Genomic DNA, 26,150 nt, shown 5'->3' with positions numbered 1-26,150 from the left:
CAGAATCTGATCATTCTAATTTCCAAATCAAGAAGCTGTATGTTTTCTCCCATCTGTTGAAGTTGTTCCAGGAGAAAAAGGTGATCTCATAAACACAAAAAAAAGCAACAGATAATAGACTAAAAGAAAATTCCCCATGACAAATCTAGCATCTTCACTACTCTTCTCCCGAAAGTCCGAATGCTCTGAAACATGTCTGCAGATTAATCAGCAGAACATTACAGGAATAGATTTTTCTCCAAGTACTATTTGAGATTACACTAATTATTGATTTTATTCCTAATTTAAAAATATGGCTTTAAACAGTATGTGGCCTACCCTGCAAATAGGGATTGCTCATTATTAACATGCAACATGTTAAAATGTAAATGGACATGGGTATGGGAGCAATGAAATCTTAGCTTTTATTTCCTCTGTAAATTACCTGTGACCACCGATATTGAATTCACTTTCTTATACAGCTGCCTTCAAATGCTTGGTTTGCAGTCATCAACAATAAGAAACTTTGGTTGAAAAGGTACAGAAGCAAGCAAGAACAAAAAGTAGATCGTTTAACTTAAAATGATTTGGTTAGAATTTTTGAGTAAAGATTCCTGAAAAGTTTCAAGCTGTCACTGGAAAATTTAAGAGTACTGGCATTCATCAAGAGATGAAGGAAAAGAAACTTAAAAATAATTTTTCTGTTGAGGTTGTCCATCCAAAATACAGTTGTGTTGTATTGAAACAACCAACTACTGGGGCTATAGTTAAGAGGAAACACTAATGCTAAAACAGTCCTGCTTTATTTCCTAAGTAAAACAGTAATAACAGCCTTCCCTTGGTGTTAATAGCTCTTGAGAATTCATCTCATATTGAACTAATTTTGATACATACAGCAGGAACTCCTCTATCATTTTAGAGATTAACATTTTGGTAAAAATGGCATATCAACTTAAATCAAGTTATAAACCTATAATACTATGCTAGTTAGTAAGTAACAACTTAATCAAGATGTAGAGACATACATGGCTAAAGAGAAGCAAAACATGAAACCCCAAATATTTATACAACTCAATGCATGAGTTCCTCCATATGTTGTATAGATACACAATACCACAGGGGAACTGTCAGGCTTAATTGTTTTGTGCAATGTTGTTTATAGTCCTTGGAAGAAGAGAATTAAAAATATATATATTACAAATACATCTTCCACTTTCCTACTAGATGTACAGTACAGTAATTCACAATGAGCTACATAAAGTGAAAGACAAGTTCATTACAATAGCAGATGGTGGTGTTATATCCTGCAATAAAAATAAAACTTCACATGTTTATGTGCCTTCATACTTATAAAATAATTCTTTTAGCATGTACTGTAAGGAGATAGAGGAAATGAGATACATGTTCTGATTAAAAATTTCACAATATCATCTTTACGAAAAAATTCTGTATTTCTTCTTTAGAGTACTCATTTGGAGTCCTCTGCTTTTTTACAGCTGCAGTAGGAGCAGAATACAGTCCTCTTCACTGGACAAATTAAGAATACATGATGGAGCTCTTCTATCCCCATGTCTCTAATCTCAGTGGTGCTGTGTCCTAAAGTGATGACACAACTACCTTAGTATGGACAATGTAGTAACAGGTTCTAATACTATTAAAAGTGGTTTGCATTAATAATTTACATATACTATGGAAGTTTACTATAGACATTGCTGGTGTTCTGTGATGCTTTCTATACTCCTGAAAAGGAGCACAGAGCTTGTGAAACCCTGTTCAACCATTCAAATCCTATCTGGAACAATGGAAGTCTTTCTGATCCTTGCCACATATAAGGATTAAGAAATGCATTAGTGATAATAGCAGTAACAATTTATAAAATGCTTATAATATAACTTAATTCCATTGCAGATGAGAAGCACCTCAATGAGAATCAGACAAAAATGTTAACAAGGTTTTTAAATCAAGAACAGGAGTGAAATGGAGAATGAAAGCATGAAGACTTGGAACTCATTACTTCCCTCAAACACATTCTTGACAGTAGAATAGAAAATCAAACATGACAATACTTACGTCATAGCTTGATAAATATATTCAATTCCATAACGCATTGCAAATTCATCTACAATTTCTTGTGCAGCATCATCAAAGTACACCTTCCAGGCTTCATCACCTCTCACTTCAGGGATTGTTACAACACCATTAGATTTAACTTCCGTCAAGTAATGGAATAGATTCTAAATGTAAGAAATGTTTCAAACAGGAATTTTTGAATTTTAAGTGGCATTCTGAAAGTATATCCTACATAATAATCATCAATATGTTAATTGCTAGTTGTTTTTTTTGTTTGTTTGCTTTTGTGTTTTTTTTTTTTTTAATATATATTTTTTTTATTTTTTTTCAGAAGACTGTCACAACTAGTCATCATTTGCTAAATGAAGGAACCTCAAGACTAAGTGTGTTCTTTGTAATGGAACTCTGGTTTTGCAGGCTTGTGATTCAGCGTATTGATCTATCTCCTTGATATAAGGTCACATCAGTTAACTGGCACAGAGAGACTGCAACATAAAATAGCCCAGAAACTTTGTCTTCTCTATCACATACCCTTGGTAATGAATAATATTTTGATGTTATAATGCTCACTACATAGTGCTTCAACTTTAATTGGATCTGTGACCAAAACATTTCAAATTCATTATTTAAGAATTGTAAATTACAGGAAACCTAGCAGAAATATTGCAGGAGCCTCTCAAGTAGTGAAAGGTATGCAATAAGGTTAAACAACCTTTGGACCAAAGCTAGTATTTAATTTGATGTTAATACCATAGAATGCTTCTCAGACTACCTTGCTCCACATATAGCCACAAACTGAGCAGCCGATTTGATTTCCTGTTTTCAGTGACCAAAAAATCCCCCAAACTTTGAAATAATTTAGATTTTGCTAATTAGCCTGTAACTGTCTTTTGGATTATCTTAAAGGAACATAACTTTTCCACTTACTTCAAATGTCAAAATGTTTGCAATATCAGGCCAAAATCTATGAGCACAAATGCCCTGAACATTCAGTTTTACAAATGCTGAACAATGAGATCTTGTGGATACATACTAGTGCTGAACTTTCAGCCATATATTATCTATCAGCTGTCAGAAAGTACTTGTATTTTTGGAATAGAACTTCATTGTGGATCCATGATGGAAGAAGAATCCAATACAAAGAAAGTATTTCAAAAGACACACTGGTTTATCAGTGAAGATTTTTTTTTCAACATTGACAAAAGCAATCTAGATAATAGGACAATGAAATTTTATATTGTCTGTGCTTCTCCTGCTTTTACTCGTTCTCTCCAACATATGAGTTAATGTAGCAGGAAAGAAGTCCTTTACAAGTAATAGCTATATTTCTGTAATACACAGAAATGGTTGTATCTTCTTGATGTTAGCAAACATGCATAGAGCACCAAAATGCTAAACCAAAATATGGTACATGGGAAACTTATCTGACTCTACCTCTTCTTTTTTCTAAATCCTACTGGCAGGAATGATCTGTTGGTGGTACATTGCTCTGCCTGTGACTCTGAACCTGATATGCAATCAGCAATACAAATTGGGAAATGGAAAATAAACTTGTCCTGAGGTGTAGCAGCAGATATTTGCTTTATTGTTCTAACGTCCTGTAGCCTTTTTTCCTTAACCATGCAACTACTGAATAATAATTTCTATAGAGTATGCTTTTTTTAACTTCTCCAACATACCTCATGTAGACACGTGTATTGCACATGGTAGGGAGCAACTTTTTCTTCTCCTTTTATTTCAACATTGATTTTCAATCTAATGGCACCAGAGACAGCTGATTTATCAGTTCGCTTTTCTGAAGAGCAGAAAAATAATATATTAGTAAGTACCAAGTATACATATATGTCATGTGAAAAGCTTTCAGAAATCATTCTATCTTACTACGAATGTTTTTTAAAGCCAGAAAGTCCTGCTGTTGAGAACAAGAGAATTTTTTTTTTAATACTTGACATATAGTTCAGGCCATGAAGCAGAATATCAAACTATGAATTAAAGAATCTTTCTTATTTTATCTGCCAAATTCAAACCAGTCTGTACAGCTCTTTATTCAACACTTTACCCTTTTCAATATAAATTATTTTCATTTTCTATCTGGTATCTGTACTAATTATTAATATTTTCATTATTGATATTTTCCTTCAGTTATGAAGACTTTAGCAACAACCTGAACTACCATGTCCAAGAGAAAGTCAAAATATTCTTGGCAAAATTAATTACAGAGCTAAGCTGAATCTTACAGAAGAAATACTTTGAACTTTGTTTACTCTACTTGTACTAGTTTGTTTAGTTGCTGAAACTCATTCTGGAGGTTACTAATCTTTGACTCCAATTTTCACTTTTCCAATCCTATCTAGTAGTGTAACTGAGTCAACAGGTAATACAGTTTTTATAAGTCTTGCACAAAGTGCTCTGATGTGAGTTGTGATAAACAGTACAATTAATAAGAATTGGTATTCCACAAATACAATTTTGTTGAGTATTTCACTCCTTTTTCCTCTTTATGATGTGACTTATTGTGGTTGTGTCAATGTGTGTATGTATCAGAATAAAATAGGCCATTCTTTTTAGAATATTAGAATTATCACAAGTCATTAACCAATATTTCTTTTTAGATGCTGATTGAAAGATTTTCATTCTAGATTCTTTTTGCAGAGCACATAGATTTTTGATGTTATTAAACTGCTTCCAGTCAAATCATATCAGCAAGATTTATTTTTAAAATCTATTTCATAATAATTTATATCAGTATTTATATCAGTTTAAGTAACTGAAATTTTGAAGGAATAAAATTCAGAATTTATAACGACCCTTTTTTTACCTTTAAAAAAATAAGTCTCATTATAAATAGGAAATAAAGCAAGACTTTCTTTTAATTGTCAGTAAGAACCAAATAGTTCCCTGACACATCTCTATATGTCACTGGGAAATGAAACACTAGACAAGGAAACACGGACTGTTGATTAGGAAACGAATGCTCTACAATTTCAGAAAATTATGACACATAATTCACCCAAAGTTTTCACAGAGCAGACAACCTAGATAAAAAAAGTTATATCACATTTTTATTATCAAATATGGGAGAATAACTTTCAAAGTGCTACTCTAGAACATTTAGTGCACACAAAGAGATCGTTACAATTAAAGACCAGTTGTATGCTTAGATTTAGATAATGGAAATAGATTCTGAGACACACTTTAATTGATTTATTTCTGGTTTAAAGAATGATACTTCTTAACACCTGTCCAGACAAGAAAGTGCAGTCATTAAGGACAACAAAGAGCATTTTGAGCTTCAGCATGCTGTCTTCAGTTTATAACTCTGCATGTAAACACATTTGACATGTATAGAACAGAAAACTCAAGCAAACAAGTTTAATGAAAAACAAAAATGATTATGCCCCTAATGGTACATCAATAATTTTTAAAAATATGTGATAAAATGAATGTGGACAACAAGCAAAATATTTGCTAGATTTTCCTACTTATCCTTGTAGATGTATTTCTCAGAATGCTACTGTGAATGTACTACTCTGAAATGTTTTCTTTTATTACATATTTTTAATTTTGCATTAAAATTAAATATTTTTCTTTGATATTGTTTTTATTAGTCTGCTCTCTGTAACTGTCATAAGTCTGGATCAAAATCAAGAGAGTATCTTTAATTTTCAAATCAACCTGTAATTTTTAAGATTTTAAAAGTTGTATGTTGGTAGAAAAGATATACATTTTGAAGTCCCAAATCTACATATGCTGAGATTCTACCCAAATTTGTTTTAAAACATCAGTAAGAATCATACCTAAATTATACCATACATCCATTTCTCCACTCAGAGTTCTTACTTCAATGATTGTTTGCCCGAGGAAGTCATCTGATTCCTTTTTGAAATGTTGTTTTACTCTAGATTTGATGTCATCATCTTCATCCCATACTCTCACTTTTATTCTATCTGTAGAGTTATGGCATTCACTGTAAAAATAATAATAAATTACACAATGTGAGTGGTACAAAAGCTACATACATCTGTACTGCTGCCTAATTCATTGTCTTTGATTTCTGTACACTTGCTTAACTGCATAAAATGACAGAATACAACCAACCTGCAACATTCAGTGGAATGAAAGGCCATATCAGATCACCAGGGACAAAACCACAATTACTATATATAAGAGAAAGTTAAGAGATTAACTTGACTGAATTATGTATATATATATAGATTGTATTTAGGAATGTCATGAACTCTTCATTAAAATTATTAAGTAATTTACAATGTGTCCTTCTTGATGCTATTATTTAACAAATATCTTAGGAAAGATACAATTAGATCAGGTTTATTCACTTAGGAATGCTATGTAGTACATAGAGTAGACCACAAAAGTAGTAGCCTAGAATGTTATAATACAAAAAGCAAGAAATTCTTAAAGAATATTTTCAGTATATGGCAGGAGGTTTTTGAAAAAAACCCAACAAGTATGCACAAACATCATAGCAAGACAAGACAGGCAATCATAAAAAACTAGGGAAATAAGTAGCTGTTTTCTTTAAAGGATATATTACTCCATTCCCTGGTAAGAAGGAGGAGTAGGGACAGACTGCCATACACTAATAAACTCCTTGCAAATTTAAGGGGCTTACTAACTCCTCATGAGTTGAGTGGATTTGAGAAACTGTTGGATGTATGAGAGTGTGGTAGCTTCACTTGCAATCTGCAGAGTTCCCAGTGGATAATAATTTTCACTCCCAGCTCCATCCTAAATATATTTGCACAGAAATGTAAAAGGAACTCTACTGCTGCTTATTCCTATAAGCCACAATGAGGACTGTTTATTATTGGTCAGTGTTGGTTTTTGCTGACTTCATTGGAATATCCTACCATTGACTGCAGACTTCTGTGGTAGTGAAAAACTTTCTTATGACATTTAATGGCTAGTGCAGACCTGCTTCAGTTATAAGCCATATCATACTAATTTATCTGTATTAACTGTTTTTTTTTTTTTTAATATCCATTCAGTAATACTACAAAAGCGTTTTAAATATTATGAATCTATGGCTACCTTTAAAAATAGCTTTGAAGTGTGGCAACAAATTTTCATCTTCAGCAAGGTCTTAGTTTGACACTAGATTAAGAGTTCTTACTTGAATTCTATTCCAAGCACTATCACTGCTCAGCGTTTCCAACATTAAGACAGTAATACTATAACTTATCTCCCAACTGGCACCCCTCAGGGGTTTTCTAAGAATTAATTAGTGGTGGTAATGGGTTTTGGAAGTATAAAGTGTTTTAAGTAGTATTATTACTGTCAAGGCCAATCAGTCACTAAAAATGGCATGCACATCTTTTACTCTGCCCCACTGCGCCATCATTCAGTACCACAGAAATGCTTGCGTCTGTCTGTACTCCAGATTTTAACACTGCAGATATCTCTGGTAATTAAAAAACACATTGTTCTGTGATTAGCAAAACTAATGAGGTCTAGTTTCCTTTTGTCTTATGACTGGCTTCCATGACATCTAACAAAGCGCAATCACTTATTGAATCTTTTCCCATAATCGGGATTTTCCTAAATTACCCCTTCATGTGGACTCCGTGGTGTTTATTAAGGGGTGAGCTCATACTGAGGACGCTGTTAGGATCTCATCTCTGTCTGATCACCTATTGTCATATAACATTATGGATGTAGTGTTAGTCAATCTGTGAAGTTTCTTTGACTGACCACAAAATTTAAAAGCTACTGGCAAGGACATATAAAATATAGGAAGACGCAGATGGATCAAATAAACATCTTTGCCTTAAGAAACTAGGCTAAACACAGTAACCATTTAATTTTCCTAAAATATAGCCCTGAATTATATCTTAACATTGCTACAGTCCTGAATTGCATATAGCTGTATACCCAATAGAAATATAAGCAGGGTATTTCTACAGTGGCATAGGGAGATCCATCACTGGTGAAGCATTAAGGACCCTCATCACCATATCTGTGCTATTACTAGAAATCTTGTTCCTGCTTTGCTTCTCAGGGAGAGGCTGCATCTAAAAAGTCATTAAATGGTACTTCAGTACAAACAGCATATTTTTATTCTCCTGAGACAATCCCCGTTTCCCTCTGATGTACACTTAGCTGATTAAGGAATATTTACCTAGATAGTCAGGACAACTGTACTTTTCCCTGATATCTCTCCCACATCTTTTCCTCCATTAATCTTAAGTTAGTGAAATGTGGTGAGACCTATCACAACCAATGGGTTTACTCACATGATCACTTTCGTGTCTAAGCATTTAGCACTGAGTCAGCTCTGCTACATGATAACAATGTTCTTGTGCAAGATCCCCAAACTAACATAGATTTGTGATACAAAAATGGAAGGGTGGATGGACATGTATTTCTACTGGCCTGCCCTGTGGCAGTGAGGTTACAGGAAGATTTACTATTAAATTTAGAGCTGTGCCTGCACGATTCTACTTACCTGCCCAGCCTCTCAGAAACAGCACTATGTAATGAGATGCACATTCTGCTTTAGTGACTGGTAACATCTGTGCAGAAGCTCTGTGGCTCTGCAAAAATTATTGGGAGGGATTCCTACTTCTGCTTACTCTATCCAGGAAAATCAGCCCAGGGACTTCAAGGCAAAGACAAAATATACTATTTTCAGTGTTCCTCTTCCAGCCACTCCACTTTATATACTTAGTAAAAGTGTTCACTAAGGTGCGATACAGGAAGGTGGGAAGTGAATTGTTCTTTAGCAAAGAGACAATGAAGATATTGATGCTTCTGAAAGCTGGAAAAACTGCAGTATATTCAGATATGCTAGATAAATTATTAAAATTATCTCTTCTATCAACAATCTGGTGATGTTACATTACTTCTGCATTTACAGAATGCCACACACAGACATGAAAAAAAACCTCACAGCATTCCTGCTTAATCTAATTGCTAGAGTAATAAACAATGTAATAGTAAGCTACCTTTATTATAGTAGCTCAATATAAATTTAATATTAGATGCATTGGCATGACCTGATTGTGCATCTCATAAGAGATCTGCAGCCACTGTTAAAATAACAACTAATTGATACCATGCTACTTTCAGTAAAGAAATAAATGCAAATGAATGAAGATGCTGGTAAAGAATGTAGGAGACTAATTTCCCACTCTGTCAAAATGAAATACATAAATCATAACAGCATTGTTTCCTAGTAGTCTTCAGTAAAAACTCACATTCACTAAAAAATTTGCATACCCTGAATAGTCTGTCTAGATGGAGAGGTTTTTTTCAACCCACCTATTCTAAAGAAGTGTTATTTATATAACTCGAAGAAAATAATTTTTCAAAAATAAAACCCCACTATTTTGGTGAAATTCGGTAAGCAATCAGAAAACAAATTAGGTTATGCCTGAGATGTAGAAAATGAACTTGACTGACAAACCTTTGCAACACCTTTGCCTGCTCACTTCCAACTTTACACACTTAGTAGCTTATCGTCTTTTTTCTAAATCAACGTTAATCGATCATTTCACAAATGGGTAGGCTAAAAATGAAACATACACTACTTTGAATCAGAGCTCCAAAGAAGAAGAGAAAAATCTTTCTTGTCATAGTATGATAGACAATCTGTTTAGAACTGGTCTTGTATTCCCTGAGCACTTGGCAAACTAGTTCAAGAGTAGACAGCTAGTGGTAGAAAAGCTTTGAAGAACTTGTACTCTAACAGGAAATTTTTCAATGTCACAGATAAAGACCAAGTTCTTTCTAAAAAGTATCCTCTAAAGTGACAGAAAAAAGAAATGGAAAAAAGGGAAGCATTATACTATTCTTACTCCAATTTTACAGCTGGGATAAAGATTCACAGACAGATTAAACCACTCTAAAAGTATCTTCTTTACTTATCTCTCATAGTGCCCATTCCTCCATTTCAAAATGTATTTAGCTTTTCCTTTCTCCTGAAGCACTAGCATGCATTTTTATTCCCAACAGTGGTTACTTAGAAAATAGTGAAGTGGGAGACAAGTTTCTTCTATAAACATTCTCTGCTCTCCAATGAGGATTTACAAAATCCAAATAATATTCACCTACATAACTTTCCAGAAATGTCAAATCCAGAGCCAACATGACTTGCCAAAGTACCAGAGAAGTCATTCTGGTTGTTGATGGACAAACCTGAAGATCTTTTAATTTGTTTTCAACAGGCTACTTCAGCTGAAGACCGCTAGACTGCCTTCAGCGCTTACTGAAGAATCACTGTGATCCACTGTAATTGAAGTACACAACCTTTGCTTTTGTTTTAATTTTCTTTCTCCAGTGGCTTCTATTTCTGTTTATTCTGTTACAAAAGTACCTGAATTGCTTTTGGACATACAATCATTAAGATATGTAAAGAGAAAACATGATATCTACCACTTCATGGTACTAACCATAGATACACTTATTCATATTATTTCAGATGGATATTCCTTTAATTTTGGACCGTTATATATACACCTTAGATGTCTTCCACAAACAAAAGGAATAGATTTTAAAGGACAATATTTGGTTAAGTGCTATATTTATTCAGTAAGTCAACATTGACTTAATTGGAAAACAGATAAAAATAAAAGTGCCACTTGGCTGCATGAACTATGGATGCGAAAAAGTAGCTCATAACATAACACATGTTAAAAAAAAAAACCAAACCAAACCAAACCAAACCAGCACACCAAATGACAGATTGTCCTGGTTTGGGCTGGAATAGAGTTAATGTTTCTTCTTAGTAGCTAGAATAGTGCTGTGTTTTGGATTCAGTATGAGAAGAATGCTGACAATACACTGACATTTTCAGTTGTTGCTGAGATTTCAAGGACTCTCCAACTCCCCATGTCCTGCCTGTGCTCAAGTGCACAAGAAGCGGGAGGGAGCATGGATAGAGCACCAGACCCAGATTGGACAGTGAAATATTCCATATCATGCAATGTCATGCTCAGTATATAAAAGCGGGGTGGCCAAAAAGGAGGGGTTCTCTCCCTCACTTCCAGGATTGTGATTGTGGGATCTTGTTATTTCGGGATTGCTAGCTGGGAATGGGCTGGGTATCGGTCAGCTGGTGGTGAACAACTGCGTTGTGCATTGCCCATTTATACTTTCTATTATTGTTATTGTTTTATTTTATTATCATTATTGAACAGGTTTTATCTCAACATATGAGTCTCTCTTTACCCCTTCAATTCCCTCCCCCATTCCCAGGCGGGGGAAAGTGGGCAAGCTGCTGTGTGGTATTTGGCTGCTGACTGGGTTCAAAGCATGACACAGATCATTGGTTTTTGTAAACCCCCAGACAAACAAGCTTAAGGAATACCTTTTGTATAGCAGGTAATGAACATAAAACTATCCAAGAGTTGAACCTTGCTAAATTCTTACTCAATTTTATTCCCTTATACTAAAGTATCTTGGATGCCACATGACCTAGATGGGGAATGGAAGGTGAGATTCCATCCTAAAAGTATAAAAAACCACACTGTCATGGAAGATAGTATAATGAAGCTCAGGAAGCCATTTACTGCTATTATTACCCTCATCTTCATTGTTATTGCCATTACTGCAAACCAAAACCAGATACATCAATGGAATTGCTATGAGAAGTCTTTCCACTCTGCTCTTAAGTGTTCAGAGATAGTTACATAGTCTCTCAGAAAATCTGCCTATTCCACTACTTCACTAGCCCCACTACTGGCAAACTTTTTATGAAGTCTGATTTAAGCCTCTAAATGGATTTTGTGCTGAAAACTTCTTGTTCTACTGTAGTAGTAAGTATGGAAAATAGATTATTCCTTTCCTTTTTGCAGGAGAAAGGATGTGTTTAAAGACATCCTTACCTCCACTACTTGTCTCTTCTCTAGTCTGGACAGTCCCAATTCTTTAACAGTGTGGTAACAGGGCATGCTTTTTGGTAAAGAAGAGTGAGACTAATTATGCTTTTTCTTGCATTAGTTTACTCTGTCATAACAAAAAGAAAGTTGTATAAAATAAATCTGGATTGACAGCAGTTTGAAAAAAGACTCAGTCCAAACGTGTTTTACTGTGCATTATTGCTGAACAAACAATCTATCATTTCAATTGGTTCTTAGAGGTGTTCTGCTCTATTGTTTTAGGCTGAGGCTGAGAGATAAAGTTAATTAGCAGGATGTCTCTCAGAGACTTGGCTGCTTACTGAAGAATTTTTAGAATGGATAAATCCAGTAAACTAATTCACAGGTTTCTATTACCCAATTATTTTTGTGTAATACAATTCTCCACTATACACTCTTGCTTATGAAACAATTCTTAAGCTGTTTCACCAATTCTGACAAGACTGTGTTTAGATATCACTGGAAAGTGGAACACCTTTTAAACAGTTAACCAATCTTGTTGTCTTAGGGTACAGTGCATATTAAACTTTTTACTAGTCAGTTCAGTCGATCAAGAATGTATAAAATGACAGTAGGAAAGGACTTCAGTAAGGTCCTCATTATATTTATTTCCTATACATGGCTGCTTATGGTAAGCATTGCTATAAACGAATCCACAAATCACTGCAGTATAAATAAACTGTGTGAGTGCTGCTCTTTAAGATAATTCTAAGGAAATAAAATCCACAGCTGCATGCCTGAAATAGCTGCCAGAAATTTTCACTTTATCAGAAACTCTAGACTGAAATATCCAAAATATGAAACAGTTAACATTTTCTCTGACCAACACAGAAACTTTAACCATCGTGGTCTCTAACCTATATCAATGTTGTTGGTTCTAGACGATACTTTTTCCCAGTATTATCTACTAAAATATATAGCAGTAAGAATTCTTAGCAACATTCTAATTTGTTTGAACAAACAGTTTTGTTGGCTTGTGGGTTTTTATTTTTTTTTCTTTTTTGCAAGAAATGGTAAATATTTTCTCCATTTGATTTTATGTCTGCATTGATATTTTCAGTATAACACCAGTAAATCATTAAGAATGTCAGAAATCAGACAAATTCTAACAGTTTAGTGATGACCCTTATGTTGGTCAGGTGGTAATCATAGTCTTCAAAAAAACCCTTCGCATTGGTCTAATTTAAATAATTTAGAACAAATGTTTTCATGCACTGAAAGGAATAACAGATATCCAATAAAGCTATTTATCAGAGCCGTATGGTGGCTTAGTGACAGCCAAAATATAAAGAATAAGTAAAGTGAAATAATCATGCAGTTTTATGACAGACTTCTGTAATATACAACTGTATCTGAGGTGTTAATGAGAGGTCAGAGGAAATGTGATACCTGCAAAATCTGCAAGGCACTTTGGAGATGTGTGCTTGCTAGACAACACTGCCAGCAAACGCAGATTTCTATATTTCTGCAATCAACTGTTGAAAACAGTCAAGTAAAGAATAAGAGTTTTATTATAGTGTGTAGATCTAAAATTTTGTACAAAGCTGTAAGTTATACAGCCAAAATATTTCTTCCTTGTAACTAAAAACTAAAAATGCAGTCCCTGTTCCTATATCAGATGCCACACTCAACCAGAAGAGGGAAGGTAACAGCTGAAAAACTCTTCCTTTTCTCGGGCATTCTAAAAATTCTCCTATCACTGATGTTTTACTGGAAAAATAAAAACTGCTCTGTTACCCCCTTTTTAATAATGCCAATAGAAAGGATCAAAGCCCTTACCACCTATATTACATTAACTACAGGAGCATCTGCTGGCCTCTACACTTCTCTACCTTGTGTACAAAAAAAAATACACATTTCAAGAAAAGATGTTTTTTACAGAGAAGCATACAGCTGTACATAAGCTCTACTTTATTTATGGTTTATGAGCTCCCATATTAAAATCTATGCTGGTATCCCATGGTCATTTAGCAGAGGGTTACATTATATTTTGTTAGAAACATTCAGCCCCTGCTTACCACACAACTACATTAGGGTTATGTGTGATTCTGCAAACTGGAACACTGTCCTCACTCTATTTGCTTTGACAGAGCAAAAGCACAATTTTTTCCAAGTCCTTGTTTTGGAACAGATGGGGAGATTTAAATGAACATTTTGGTGTTATAAATAAATATATGATCGTAAGATTCTGAGATATATATTATTTTTGCAATATATCATTTAGGAGTTATAATGATGATTAGTATTTGATTTTAAATAGGACTATCATATATCACTAGTAGAGCCCAAATTAAATGAAACTTCATGAGTCAATGAAACTGTTATATTGATCTACTTTAATCTTGTGGTTAAACATTTACAGTTTGTTTCACACACTTTAGAAATTCTCGTAGACTTTCAATTGAATTCCAATGCATTAAGTAAGTCGGAGAGATAACTTTTTTAGAAAGTACAAGTGCTATAAAAATGATTGAAAATATATTCAGTTCAAAGCAGTTATCCAGGAGATTTATGCTATAGTAAGGTTTGGGATATTTTTAATTATTGTTATTGCTAGAATAGCAAATGATAGCAATACTTAGCACTGGGTGAAAAAAATATATACTATTTTCAATTTTCCAGGGATTTTATGGTAGCCCTGCTCATATCATCTTTGAGAAAATACATTTAAAACTTTATTCCAAATTTGCTGAATTGCTCATCCAACTTTTGAAACTACCCAACTCATACAATTAAATGCAAGAAAGTAATTAATCTCCTACCTTTGGTTACTTATAGTCATTCAATGAAGTATGATACTTCAACTGTTACTGGAGTAACACATAACTTGAAAAGAAAGTGTGATCTACATAGGGGAAGCCTGTAAACAGTTTCTGAGTGTGTGCTTTCTCCAAGTTAACTATTCATTTCTAGTACTGGTCTTTGAATCTGTGAAAGGAATGGGCACACATTGTTTGCTATAGTTGGGTTGCCTAGTACCTTTTGCACACAAATAGAAGCAGCATCTTGGGTCATACCTCTTTCAAACTCACTAGCGAAATGATAACCTCCTCAACAATAAGGTAGCAGATTTTAGCCAAAATGCAGGGAAGAGAAAATAGCTGTTGTGTTACATGATAAGAAGGTAACTCTCATGTTACGACATTGCACCTCTTGAAGAGAACAGCTCTATTTCAAATGCCTGAACCCTAACAGAAATTGTTTCCATGGTTTATGTAGATAGGATTAATGATAACTGATGTCTTCCTCACAGGTGAAAATATATGAAAGAAGAAAATAAAAAATATTATAGCCCGAAGACAATTATTTTACACTGTGGTGAGTAGTTATTTTGAAATTGTCTGTTTCACACAGTGACTAACTAGAGAATCTGAAACTTGACTGGGCAGTCTGCAGGATTCTGAGCTGTTCTGCTGCTGCTTCATAAATTCAGGGTTGCTTTAAAAAATGACACATAATTTTTATCATGACTCAATGATACAAGGTTTCATCAAGTTGTGTCAAATTAACATCCAGTTTTGAATAGCACTATTAGGCATAAACACATTAGACTTTTATAATGTAGTACCAAAAGGTTAGACTAATACAATGTGTCAACAGTTTGCATATATTCTCAGTACAAATGCAAATAAAAGTGTTGTATGTAACAAACATTGAAATTGTATACACTTTTCTATTATTACAATTTATTTTTTTCATAATTTACTCAACTAGTGTTTTCATACAGCTTCCATAAAATATCTACTAATTTCACATGATATTACTGTGGTAGGTGCTTTCAGGGTAGACTGGAACTTCTCTGAACAATTTAAAAAATCTGCCTAAAAGAACAGTTTTCTTTCCCTTAGAATTTTCCGAATAAAATGTAGGGTTTACATTAGCCTTTCAGAATCCTTAACTGACTTTAACAATAGTAGTTAAGTGTACATCACATACTGTGTCACATGGTAACCAAGCTGAGAAGAGAATAAATACTGAAATACTTTTGCTACATGTAGAGGAATAACACTGAGCAAATTGATGCCATTATCAGGTTGGTCACATTCTCAGTCAGGAACGTGTTTTATCCTAAGGCAATAGTTCTCGGAAAGGAACAGTATAGTATCTGTGAATTGGAATTTCCTGTACTGTAACAACTGTAACGAGTCTTTCTGAAAGAAGCTCTAGGAACATTGCCAGAACTAGAATTTCATAGAATGAAATCATATTCAAACCTCAGTCAATGTATTACAGACTGAAATATCTACCTTGTAGTCAGGGTTGAAATTCTGTGATATGCTGACAACAAACTATACCGTATTCAGTTCAGAGGCTGTGGCCAAAGAAAGGAGATGGGAGGATCATACCATACTCTCCACATTAGACTTCTGGATAATACTCAGTCTTGGAAAGGATAGGCATTACAAATAGCTCAGCCCAGAGTCTGAAGCAAACCAGTTACTATCAAATTCCCCAGTTCCACCTACGGGAATCGTAATGTTCAATAAAAATTCATGTAACTTGTGTGGTCGTTATCCAAGACACAGGAAGACACTTAGAATGCCAACATTAAGTTCAAAAATTTAGAAGAAATAGACACCACCAATAGATCCCCAAAAGACATAATTATGAGCTGTATGACTAGTATATGATAAAGTCACAATAAACTTTGATGCTCTCTCCATTCAGAACTTGCTAAAGTGTTAATGCTATGAATATGCACAGTATAGACAACAAATATTTTAAAATTAAGTAATTATTTCACTCGATAGTCTTTTATTACCTCAATGTAAATTTAAAAAGCAAGAAACAGCAGTATCTTCTGTACTTACAAATAGAATTTTTCATCCCATACTGGATTCAAGTTTCCAAAAATAGTCTTTGTTCTCCGCTTGGTTTTGCCAACTTGCACAGTAACATATGGGTCACTTGAGCCAGTTTTGTCCTTAGCCTGTAAGCCCTGTGCGCAAAGAACTGCAACAAAAGGAGATAAATGTCCTTTAGCTCTTATAGCCTCCATTGCCAATAAATAAAAGAGACAGTGACAACAGCGACAAGAAACAAATCCCTCAAACTGAGTGCTCCTGAAACAAAGCTTTCTGGACGAATTTTCCCAACATCTGTTATTCTGATGATAGACAAGGCTTGTCTAACTATCCTTCTTTACAAATACTTCACAAATATTGTTTAATAGAGAAATAAATTTAAAGATTCACTACAGAGCACAAAACAAATACTTTTCTTGCCATGCATAAGTCATACATTCTTCTCAATCTTTAGTTTAATCAGCAGGACAAGTAGTACAATGTTATATAACTTGGCTTGAGTCTAATAATTCCCTAAAATTTCCATTCCTCCCCCCAAAGTAAATGCATATTTCCAAAATTTCTCCAAAATCCAAACTAAAATTTCCAAAATAAACCCTCCAGTTTTCAAAAATCTGCACTGTGGATTATGAAACTAAACATGAGGGGCATGGTTATGGCTTTGTCATTTGTTTTCCTAGTGAGAGATGAACAATGAGGATTTTCATAATACTTCCTATTCTATCACAGACAGGGTGACAGTTCAGATCAATTATCATTAACTATTTATGTATTTGTCAGCCTTTCTGACAGTTAATGTCTGACAGGGTGTATAGTTAATGCATATGCATTTTGTTGCATATATACACACAATTTGATTTTCCATCATAATTCTCAAAACTGGAAATCTCAGAACAAAGCAGAGCTGTTAAATAGCAGTCTACCAAACCCAGAGAGCTGCAGCTAAAACACTTGCCATGGCTTCTAGAATCAGCAGAGCTCAGTTTTATTATTTTGCATGTATTATTTAAACCATCTCAGTATAATATTCAGTTAACATTCTCTAATGTCAATCATTTTGGATAATGAATTTCCTTCAGTGTGCTCAGAAAAATTATTACATAAAAATTGCACCTTCTTACTCAGCAAATCAGCTCCCGGTATGGGTTCAGTTGTATCTGCTGACTTCAGTGAAAAAAATAAGTTTCTGTTACTTTTCTTATACATCTCATTCCTGAAAAGACTAACTCTTTGAAACAAACTAGAACATATTTTGTCTTCCTCACTCACTGTAAATCCAAAGGGAAAGTTTTAGAAGGCAAGGAAGTATCCCTCTCCTACTTATACAGGATTAAGTTCCATCTTAGAAATGTCTTCCAGAATTGTTAATTGTTATGCTGGCCTGGATACAAGGCAGCCTTGAGTATCCTTTAGAAGTAGAACTAAAAGTAAGACTAGGATGTAAGTATTTTCCCTACCATACCCCTTCATGTCCCCAGTGCTTGGCAACAGTCACAAAATTCAACAATTTTTCTTTTGAGTTTCATGCACTGTCCCACTCCTTCAGAATGGCCTCCCTTCTTCCTTACCCATCTGACTCACAATCTTAGATTTTCCCTAGATTTCTTCTGGCACATATCTGTTATTCTTCAGCTCCATGTACAGTTTAAGTACTGCTCCAAATGTGACTGAGCTTTGGTTTGGACTACAGAGCCACCCACTAACTCTCACAGAGTAATTCATTCTTGGTCCACTTGACAAATGTTTTTCACCTTCCCCTCCTGAATGACAGCTTTACATTTCAGCACTGGAAATGGAAATTTCATCTTTTAATGACCGTTCCTCGATATATAAAGAAAAAGTCCCATGGAATCTAAAAGTACTATAGTAAAGCTTTTTGAGCATGCAATACAAATACATTTATTTATTTACAAATTATATATATGTACCAATGTACTAATACATTATATATGTTATAAAACATACACAAAACCAGAAATTAAAAAAAAATGAGATAAAGATGAAATAATAAATATTTTTTAAAATGTTAAAAAATGTTATGTCACAAAAATTCTGGCTCTCAAAAAAAAATTACTACTAGTAATACTTTCAGTGAGAGCAATGTGATTGAATATGCTTCATTATTTTTGAAAATATTGTTTTAACACTTTGTGATACAGTGATATGAAGATCTGAGTCTAAATCCACTTTATTTTCATACTCAGTTTTAATGTCTGGCATACCTGAAAAAGATACCTCACAAAGATATATAGATCCAAATAGAAGCTCATCACTGGCTGCATTTACAAAATCACTACACTAATATTTCAATCCCATCCAGCAATTACTCAGAGGATTTTGTTGAAATTCAGCTGATAATTTTCTGTCTTGCCTGATGTCAACCAATTGTTCTTGAAAACTAATTGGAAAGTGTTGCATTTTTATATTTTTAACAAATTAATCTCTATTAGTCTCTAATCCAATATCACATAAAGTTAGGCTGACCTGTGTAGTTAGCTGAGCTTTTCTTTAGATTTTCTGTGCTCAGGTTTTAATTAAAAAACTGAAGTGCCAAAATCAGAGGACCTAGAAATCTTTACGAGCTACCAGGCTAATGCAGGTGGAAGAAATCTTGAGTATGTTCTGGGTGCACAGGTTTCCCTGGCTCAGCATCACTAAACTGGAACACAACCTTAGTCAAGCTACAAGAATGGATGACGAGTTTCAAACTAATGGGGCCTGCAACTGCATGCTGCAGTGTTCTTAGCATTACATAATGAAATTGTGAACTTTAACTCTTGCAACTGGTGGCAAAATGTTCAGCACTAGCACAGGCGACACTGGTAAGAGGTAGAGGAGAAACAAGACAATTTACTTAACTTCTTTCCTAAAGCAGTGGAATATAGTTTTGCCAACAGCTGTAACTTAAAACTCTTCCAGTTAGCACGCTATAAATCCAACCATTTATAGATGCACCAAGTATGCAACTGAACTCACAGTTCCAGCTCTAATTATAATAGATCTTATTGCTGAACCATGGCACTAGGAAAGAAAGAGCTCTTAGAGCAAACAGTTCAGAAGAAAATTTACCTGTGATGGTTATTTTTGCTGACCATTTGGATGTTCCATCCAAAACACATTGTTTTGCTGCTTTTGTATATTGTACAAAATCTTCTTTAGAAATATTAAACATTTCCTGGATCACCTCAAACACCTCTGGTCTATTTTTCTCTCTAATCTTCATTCTCTCCTTCATAGCACTAATAATATTCTGTGTTTTGTCTTCTGCACCATGTTTGGAACTTTTCTCAGCAGCTCCTGAAATGAGAGAAAAGGCCATTACTTCTATTGAAAAGTTGCTATCTTCGTACTTTTTCTCCACCAGAGTCTCCAGCCAATTCTTGGTACTGCAACACTCAAAGGAGACGTGTTTCATCTAGGTAGTATTAAACCTCTTAAATTTATTCTCTGCAATACTTAAAATTATCACTTGGTTTAGTTTAGCACGACAGGTTAATATCCAACTTCAATCAGGTATGTCTTACACCTAGAAGTATTTATTCAATCAGTACTACTCAGTACTGATCAGTACTGTGAAAACATCCAAACACGTGAGTAACATCTGTTACATAATTAGTCATACTGAATCTTCCAGAAAGGTGTATAGAAGTGTGCAGTATCTGGGTCTGCCTGCTCTGTGTTTTCCCTCTGTCACTAGCTAAACTTCAATAATTCTTCACATAATTTCTTATTTTTTTTTTCTACAATAGCATGATATAACAATATTTTCATTCGTTTCGCTCTCTTTTTGGAGTAGGGTGGTACAAGAAATGATACTTGGTTCATTAGGACAAAACCCCCCCAAAATTAATAGAAACAGTAAATCAGGTAATGTTTCCACCTCATTTTTCAGAGAATTTTTAGTTTGACAGTAAGAACATTAATCTAGACAGCTGTTATGTTCTCCCACAGTGGAAATCTAATGAACAACAGAAAGAAATAAGCATAGCAGCTTCACACACTTTCTTCACTGCTTCCAGATTGCACTCATGGAAAATTTTTCATTGCTTCCCAGAACAATGTTCATTAAAATAATGTTAATTATCACATAAGTTGATTTAACGAAGTATTCAAAATCTACTGAATGTAAAGAATCACTGGATTTAAGCATTTAGATTAATTTGGGATTACACTAACTGTCAAACAGTTCTGTAACATTGAATTCACATCCTCACTCCGGATCAGTAGTGTCCTCTATCCCTTCTTTAAACATCACGGCGTACTTCACAAAGCTCAATGTCAACAGTGGAATCTTCTGATGGCTACTTAAGCCACTCTTCCACGAACTGTCTCCCAAACAGTACACATGACATTATACTCAGGCTGCAACTGAACAGATTAAAGGGAATGCTCTTCCAAGAATTTTAACACTGGAACCACCCAGGGAATTTCTGCAAGGAATATTGTGTTTAGCAGACACAAAGAAGGTTCTGGAAAGAGATGGAGATAGAGAATCTTATGAAATCTAATTTTGCAAATTCATCATACTAAGACTGATGTGAACCTGCATGACTCTGCTCTTAAGAGCTGCAGTCCAGGGATAGGATTCAAGGGAGAGAACAGTAGTCTCCTTCCTCTCATGAAATAGAAAGATGCGGATGTATTAATAAATGTAAATACCATGGCAGTAGAAAGTAGAGAACCTTCGACTAAAACTGATGTATTTTCAAGAAATGAATGAATTGCTTTGCTACAAAGCCTTGTGTCATACAGAGAGAGATCTAATGACAGAACACAGCTATTGCATGGTCAGTTCCGAGATGAAGCAACACTTGCTCTCTTTTGCCAGCACATTGGCAATGATCTGTAACTCACCCAGAGTGTAACATGAAAACACACTTGGTTGTACTCCAGCGGTTGGACTCTGTGATCTTAAAGGTCTTTTCCTACCTAAACCATTCTATAATTCTGTGTTTTCACTGTACTACCAAATGCCAATGTTGAAAAAATAAAGGAAAAAAGTTAAGCAGTAGACACTCATTTGTGATATTAAAACTCAATCATTAGACACGACATCTGTGTTTGTGTGGTATATATTTGTGTCTCATGGAAAACTCTTCTTGAGTGACCACCCAAGAAAATAATATAACACAGGTATGGAACAGACACGTTCCTCTCTCTAGTAAACTTGTCATTATTGATAATTTCAGTAATTATATGAGGATAGTAGAAGACATGAAAAGATATTATCTATGTGAGAATAACTTCAAGAATGTATTTTTTAACCTCCAGTGTTAGGTCTAACCTATAAAATAAGTCTGGAAAACAAAATACTCAGGTGATTTACTGATTTGTCTGTGACATCAAAACAACTACAGCTTCTCCAGGTTTAAAAAAAAAAAAAAAAAACCTAACAAAAAAGAGTACAAGGATGTCATGTCCTTCCAGGTTTTATTCACAGTTCCTCCCAGGAGAGATATGGAGAGATTTGTCTCTCTAAAAATCATAACTCATCCCAGAGGCCCTTTAAAAGCCAAAGTGAAGTTCTCCTTATAAAATGTCCTTTGTCCATCAGAGGAAAGTGTTTCTGATCAATGTTTGCACAATACATATTGTATTGGAATAACCTAAGTGTACTCTTGAAAAAAACAAATGTCCATCTTTCAGCTGGCTGTGAGGAAAGAAACATCAGATTTGTGTGGTCAGAATGGTATTACAAATGTTAGAAGGAAAATTTTGAATTCATGTAGTGCTAAACAAGCTATTTCATCTCTTGATGAGATTGACATATAAAGCAAGATGAAAGAATATTACGAATTTTATAATCAATGACACATTACCACTTGCTATAGGTATTGCTGAATTTTAGCTCATGTCACTGAGTGTGACAGTTGTCATCACCATTATCACTAGCAGCAGTAAGTACTTTACCCTTCCAAAAGGTTGTGAAAACATCATCCAACTAGCCATCCTCAAACTCCTGGGAGGATCAAAGTATTATTATTCCCTTGAAATGGATCGTAAATTTAAGACAAAATTATGTTGAACAACTTGCTATCCAATTAGAAATCAGATATTTCAATACTAAAGAGGAACATAAATCCTCCTCTACAACACCATCAAACACTATTATGTTATTCTGATGGCAATTTTTTTTTGAGGCAGTCTCAGCCTGCAATAGCTAAAGAAGAAATTAACAACACATCTATAGAGCTGGAAAGGGTCATCTTTCAGTGTAAGATCACAGTGAAGTCTTACAAAACAAGTATTTTATGCTTTGTTTTCTTTACTGTTTTCATTGTATCTGAAGGTTTCTTTGCACATTGGAGGATGAAAAAGAGAGAGATATAGTAAGGTAGGAAGACATAATGTAAGATGGTAAAAGTGTGGGATGAGACACGAGATATCTGTGATTCCAGATTGTGAAAAGGCTGAATTATATGGCTTTTTCAAGGTGTTTTCTATGGCTACCAAATCTTGAGAAATCTTGAAAACCTTAGTCTGAGTTCCTAATTTTTTTGAATGCAGAAGACTAAAGTTCTTCTGATTAAGGATTTTCCACACTAAAATATTAGGAATTAGTAGAAAAAGAAGCAAATACTACCATGAGGCCAAATACCAGTTGAAGAATTCTCTAGTGATTTTATAACAAAAGAGTTGACTGCTGAGCTGACTGGAAAGTGTGACAGGTGGTTCTGGTAAGATACAGGAAAGCAACATTTTTCATTTTCTCTTATTTTCTGCCCTTCTTTAAAAAGTACAGAAACAACATCACAACCAAATAATAAACCATGGACACAGTCTGAATAGCAATAACGTATTCCTGCTGAAAAACTTTCTGATTTTTGAAACAGTACAGATAAAATTGGAATATGTATTAAAAGGCAACTTCCTTTAAATTTTACTGAAAAATCAAAATAGCCTTCTATGTATACTAAATTATTTGAGCTATTTTTACATCCTTTATTGCTGACAATCTATCAACAGCTATTTGCATGCAGTATTGATCAGACTAATTAAGACAATATTGTAATTTACATTGCACAGGAAGTTAACAAGCCCCTTTTACCCTAGGGACTGATACAAACTCAACATGATTGAAATCAATTCTGATTTAATATTGCACCTACTACTAGAGATGGATATCTTGTTAAAGATGAGAGGTCTAATGAAAGTAGTACTGATTTTTTTTTTTTTTACCTAATTTAGAATAAGCTTAGATATTGACCTTCAAGAGCTTGAGATGTTAATTCATTTCTACAGTGTACATTAGCAATCATAACATATTTTTTAAAAAATCACAGAAGCTTGGAGGCCAATATGTCTTAGTGATTATGAGATGGCCAAAAGGATGACTGTGATAAAAATAGCCACAGTGAACCACATTCATTTCACTTTATGACACTGTTAGCATCAGCTTTCTTAGAAATAGAGATTTAACTAACTGCACTGGTCAATTCACTTTTTTTCCATGGAATGTTAAATATTTTTAACATAAATTAAATGAAGTACATGAGCCTCATTTCAAAGTCGTATAATATTCAAACACACTGAACAATTAACCTGTTGCAAAAAATATGACAGGATGCTCAAAACCATTTGCATACCAATGGAAAGATCAGGATCCCTTAGGTGTGTTAAATACTTTTTTATTTGCAGTTTGTCTTCTAGAGGTGTGCTCTTTCAAGACTCAGTTGTTCAATGTTTCCAGACTGTTTACACCACAGATGACTGCCAATCCTATTTATTTTTTTTTGCAGGATCTCTCTCAACCTTACAAATTATATATTTGTAAAAATTCTTCAAAGGCAATATGGTGCTCTGAACCACATGTTATATTTTTTGGGGCTGGTGATATGGGCCAGGGAACCTCTCGGCTGACTTTTTCTTCAGATAAGTGAAAGGAAGATAAAAAGGATACTTTTGCTCTTTATATCTTTTGTAGCTTTTCAGTTTTAGCCAAGATTCAACAATTACAGGGGTGGATACATCTCTCACGCCACCTGCATGATTGTGGCATCTTGAAAAGCAGCTCAGCTCTTAGAAAGTTACCAGCAGCTTATTTCCCTGACAGTGGGAAGGGTGGAACAGGAAGAAGTGTGGTCACAATTGAAATATCATGTGAAGGTGTTTCACCACATAGGGAAAGGATTACTAATTTTGAGTGGAAATGACAGCTCAGCCCCTCCATGAAGGCATGGTAACATACACTCTTGCTCAGAAGGAAGTGAACTATGATCAAATTGGAGGTCATGCAAACAGAAATACAAAGGTATTATATTCAGGCCTAGCTGGCTTGAGTGTTGTTTTCCAGTGTGTACAGTGACAAGAGATTTCATTACTTTTAAGAAGCCTCATAAAGAAGAATATCTCTAACCATTCTCTATTATGAAAAATCATGAACTAGATGAAGATTGCAAGAAACTCATAATACTGATATTGTCAGGGACATGATCTTAGATCTTGCTTTTCTCACAATGCTTTTATAAATAAGCAGAAATAGCTTTAGTAACAACTCCTGTCTGAACCGTGACTCTCTCAAATAGCAGAAATAGATAAAAATGCTTCCATAGGCATCTCAGGAAGTTTTCATTTTTCACTCTGTTATCTTCTACAGGAATGAGAACACAAAGACTTTACTTCTGTTTTCTCTGATAAAAATGAATCCAAATCTTAAAGGTCAGATCTAAATATTCTTATATCAAGGGTGACTAGACACGAGGTATCTCTTTAGAATGCATCATTGATCTGTGTTGTGCTGTACTTAGTAGAGTACACTACAGGACAGATAATCCATGAAACAGAAATAAATGCCCTTGCCACATCAAAGTTCCTATACAAAAAACTCCCAACTCTCTAATGCAATTCAAAAAGGGACAGAATCACATGTAGTAACTAGATTGAGAAGCTTGGTGGAATAGAAGAGGGTTTTCACATATATTTGGTGAGACAAGAAGAACCCAACTAACAGCAACAGAAAGGTCCCTCCAAACAGAAAGGTATGGTTACAATGTTCATAACGATTTGATCTTTTCAATACTTCATTACACTACTGTTAAATCAAGATGTCTTGTGGGTGTCTTGCTCATGGAGTGAATCAATATTGATCTTTTTATCTAAAAATATTTCTGAAACAATGCATTAGAACATGAGATGCTATTCTGTTAAATCCTCAGAAATAAAAAGTCCCCTTCTGATGGAGAAAGTTTCATCTATGCTTTATTTCTAGACCATTATATATGTAATTATGATAGGAGAATTCCCACAACACTGTATAGAACATTTGGTAGTTATCTCTTTGCCACAGAACACAATCAGCATTTTCAGGGAGCAGCAAATGAGACTTTTACAAAATAGCTCCAAACCCATCAATAGCTCAATTCCTTGAAGAATGTGCAGAGTAAACTTCAATCACATCCACTGCAATTCGGACAGATTT

At 34.4% G+C, this 26,150-nt stretch overlaps 1 protein-coding gene across 1 annotated transcript in view; it reads right to left on the bottom strand.

Moving 5' to 3' along the window:
- The window catches only part of UNC13C (unc-13 homolog C), a 212,384-nt gene that overhangs the window by 89,989 nt on the left and 96,245 nt on the right, over positions 1–26,150 (bottom strand). Inside the window, exons 11-15 of the mRNA XM_042804059.1 lie at positions 19,802–20,029; positions 16,739–16,880; positions 5,847–6,016; positions 3,729–3,844; positions 2,050–2,213 (exon numbers count right to left, since the gene is read on the bottom strand). Coding sequence (XP_042659993.1) covers positions 2,050–2,213; positions 3,729–3,844; positions 5,847–6,016; positions 16,739–16,880; positions 19,802–20,029 — 820 coding nt within the window. The remainder of the gene's footprint in view (positions 1–2,049; positions 2,214–3,728; positions 3,845–5,846; positions 6,017–16,738; positions 16,881–19,801; positions 20,030–26,150) is intronic.

The sequence above is a fragment of the Tyto alba genome, unplaced genomic scaffold (genome assembly GCF_018691265.1).
Source record: "Tyto alba isolate M040663 unplaced genomic scaffold, T.alba_DEE_v4.0 Super-Scaffold_41, whole genome shotgun sequence".
NCBI classification, from domain to species: Eukaryota; Metazoa; Chordata; class Aves; order Strigiformes; family Tytonidae; genus Tyto; species Tyto alba.
This window is presented reverse-complemented; position numbering and strand designations above follow the sequence as displayed.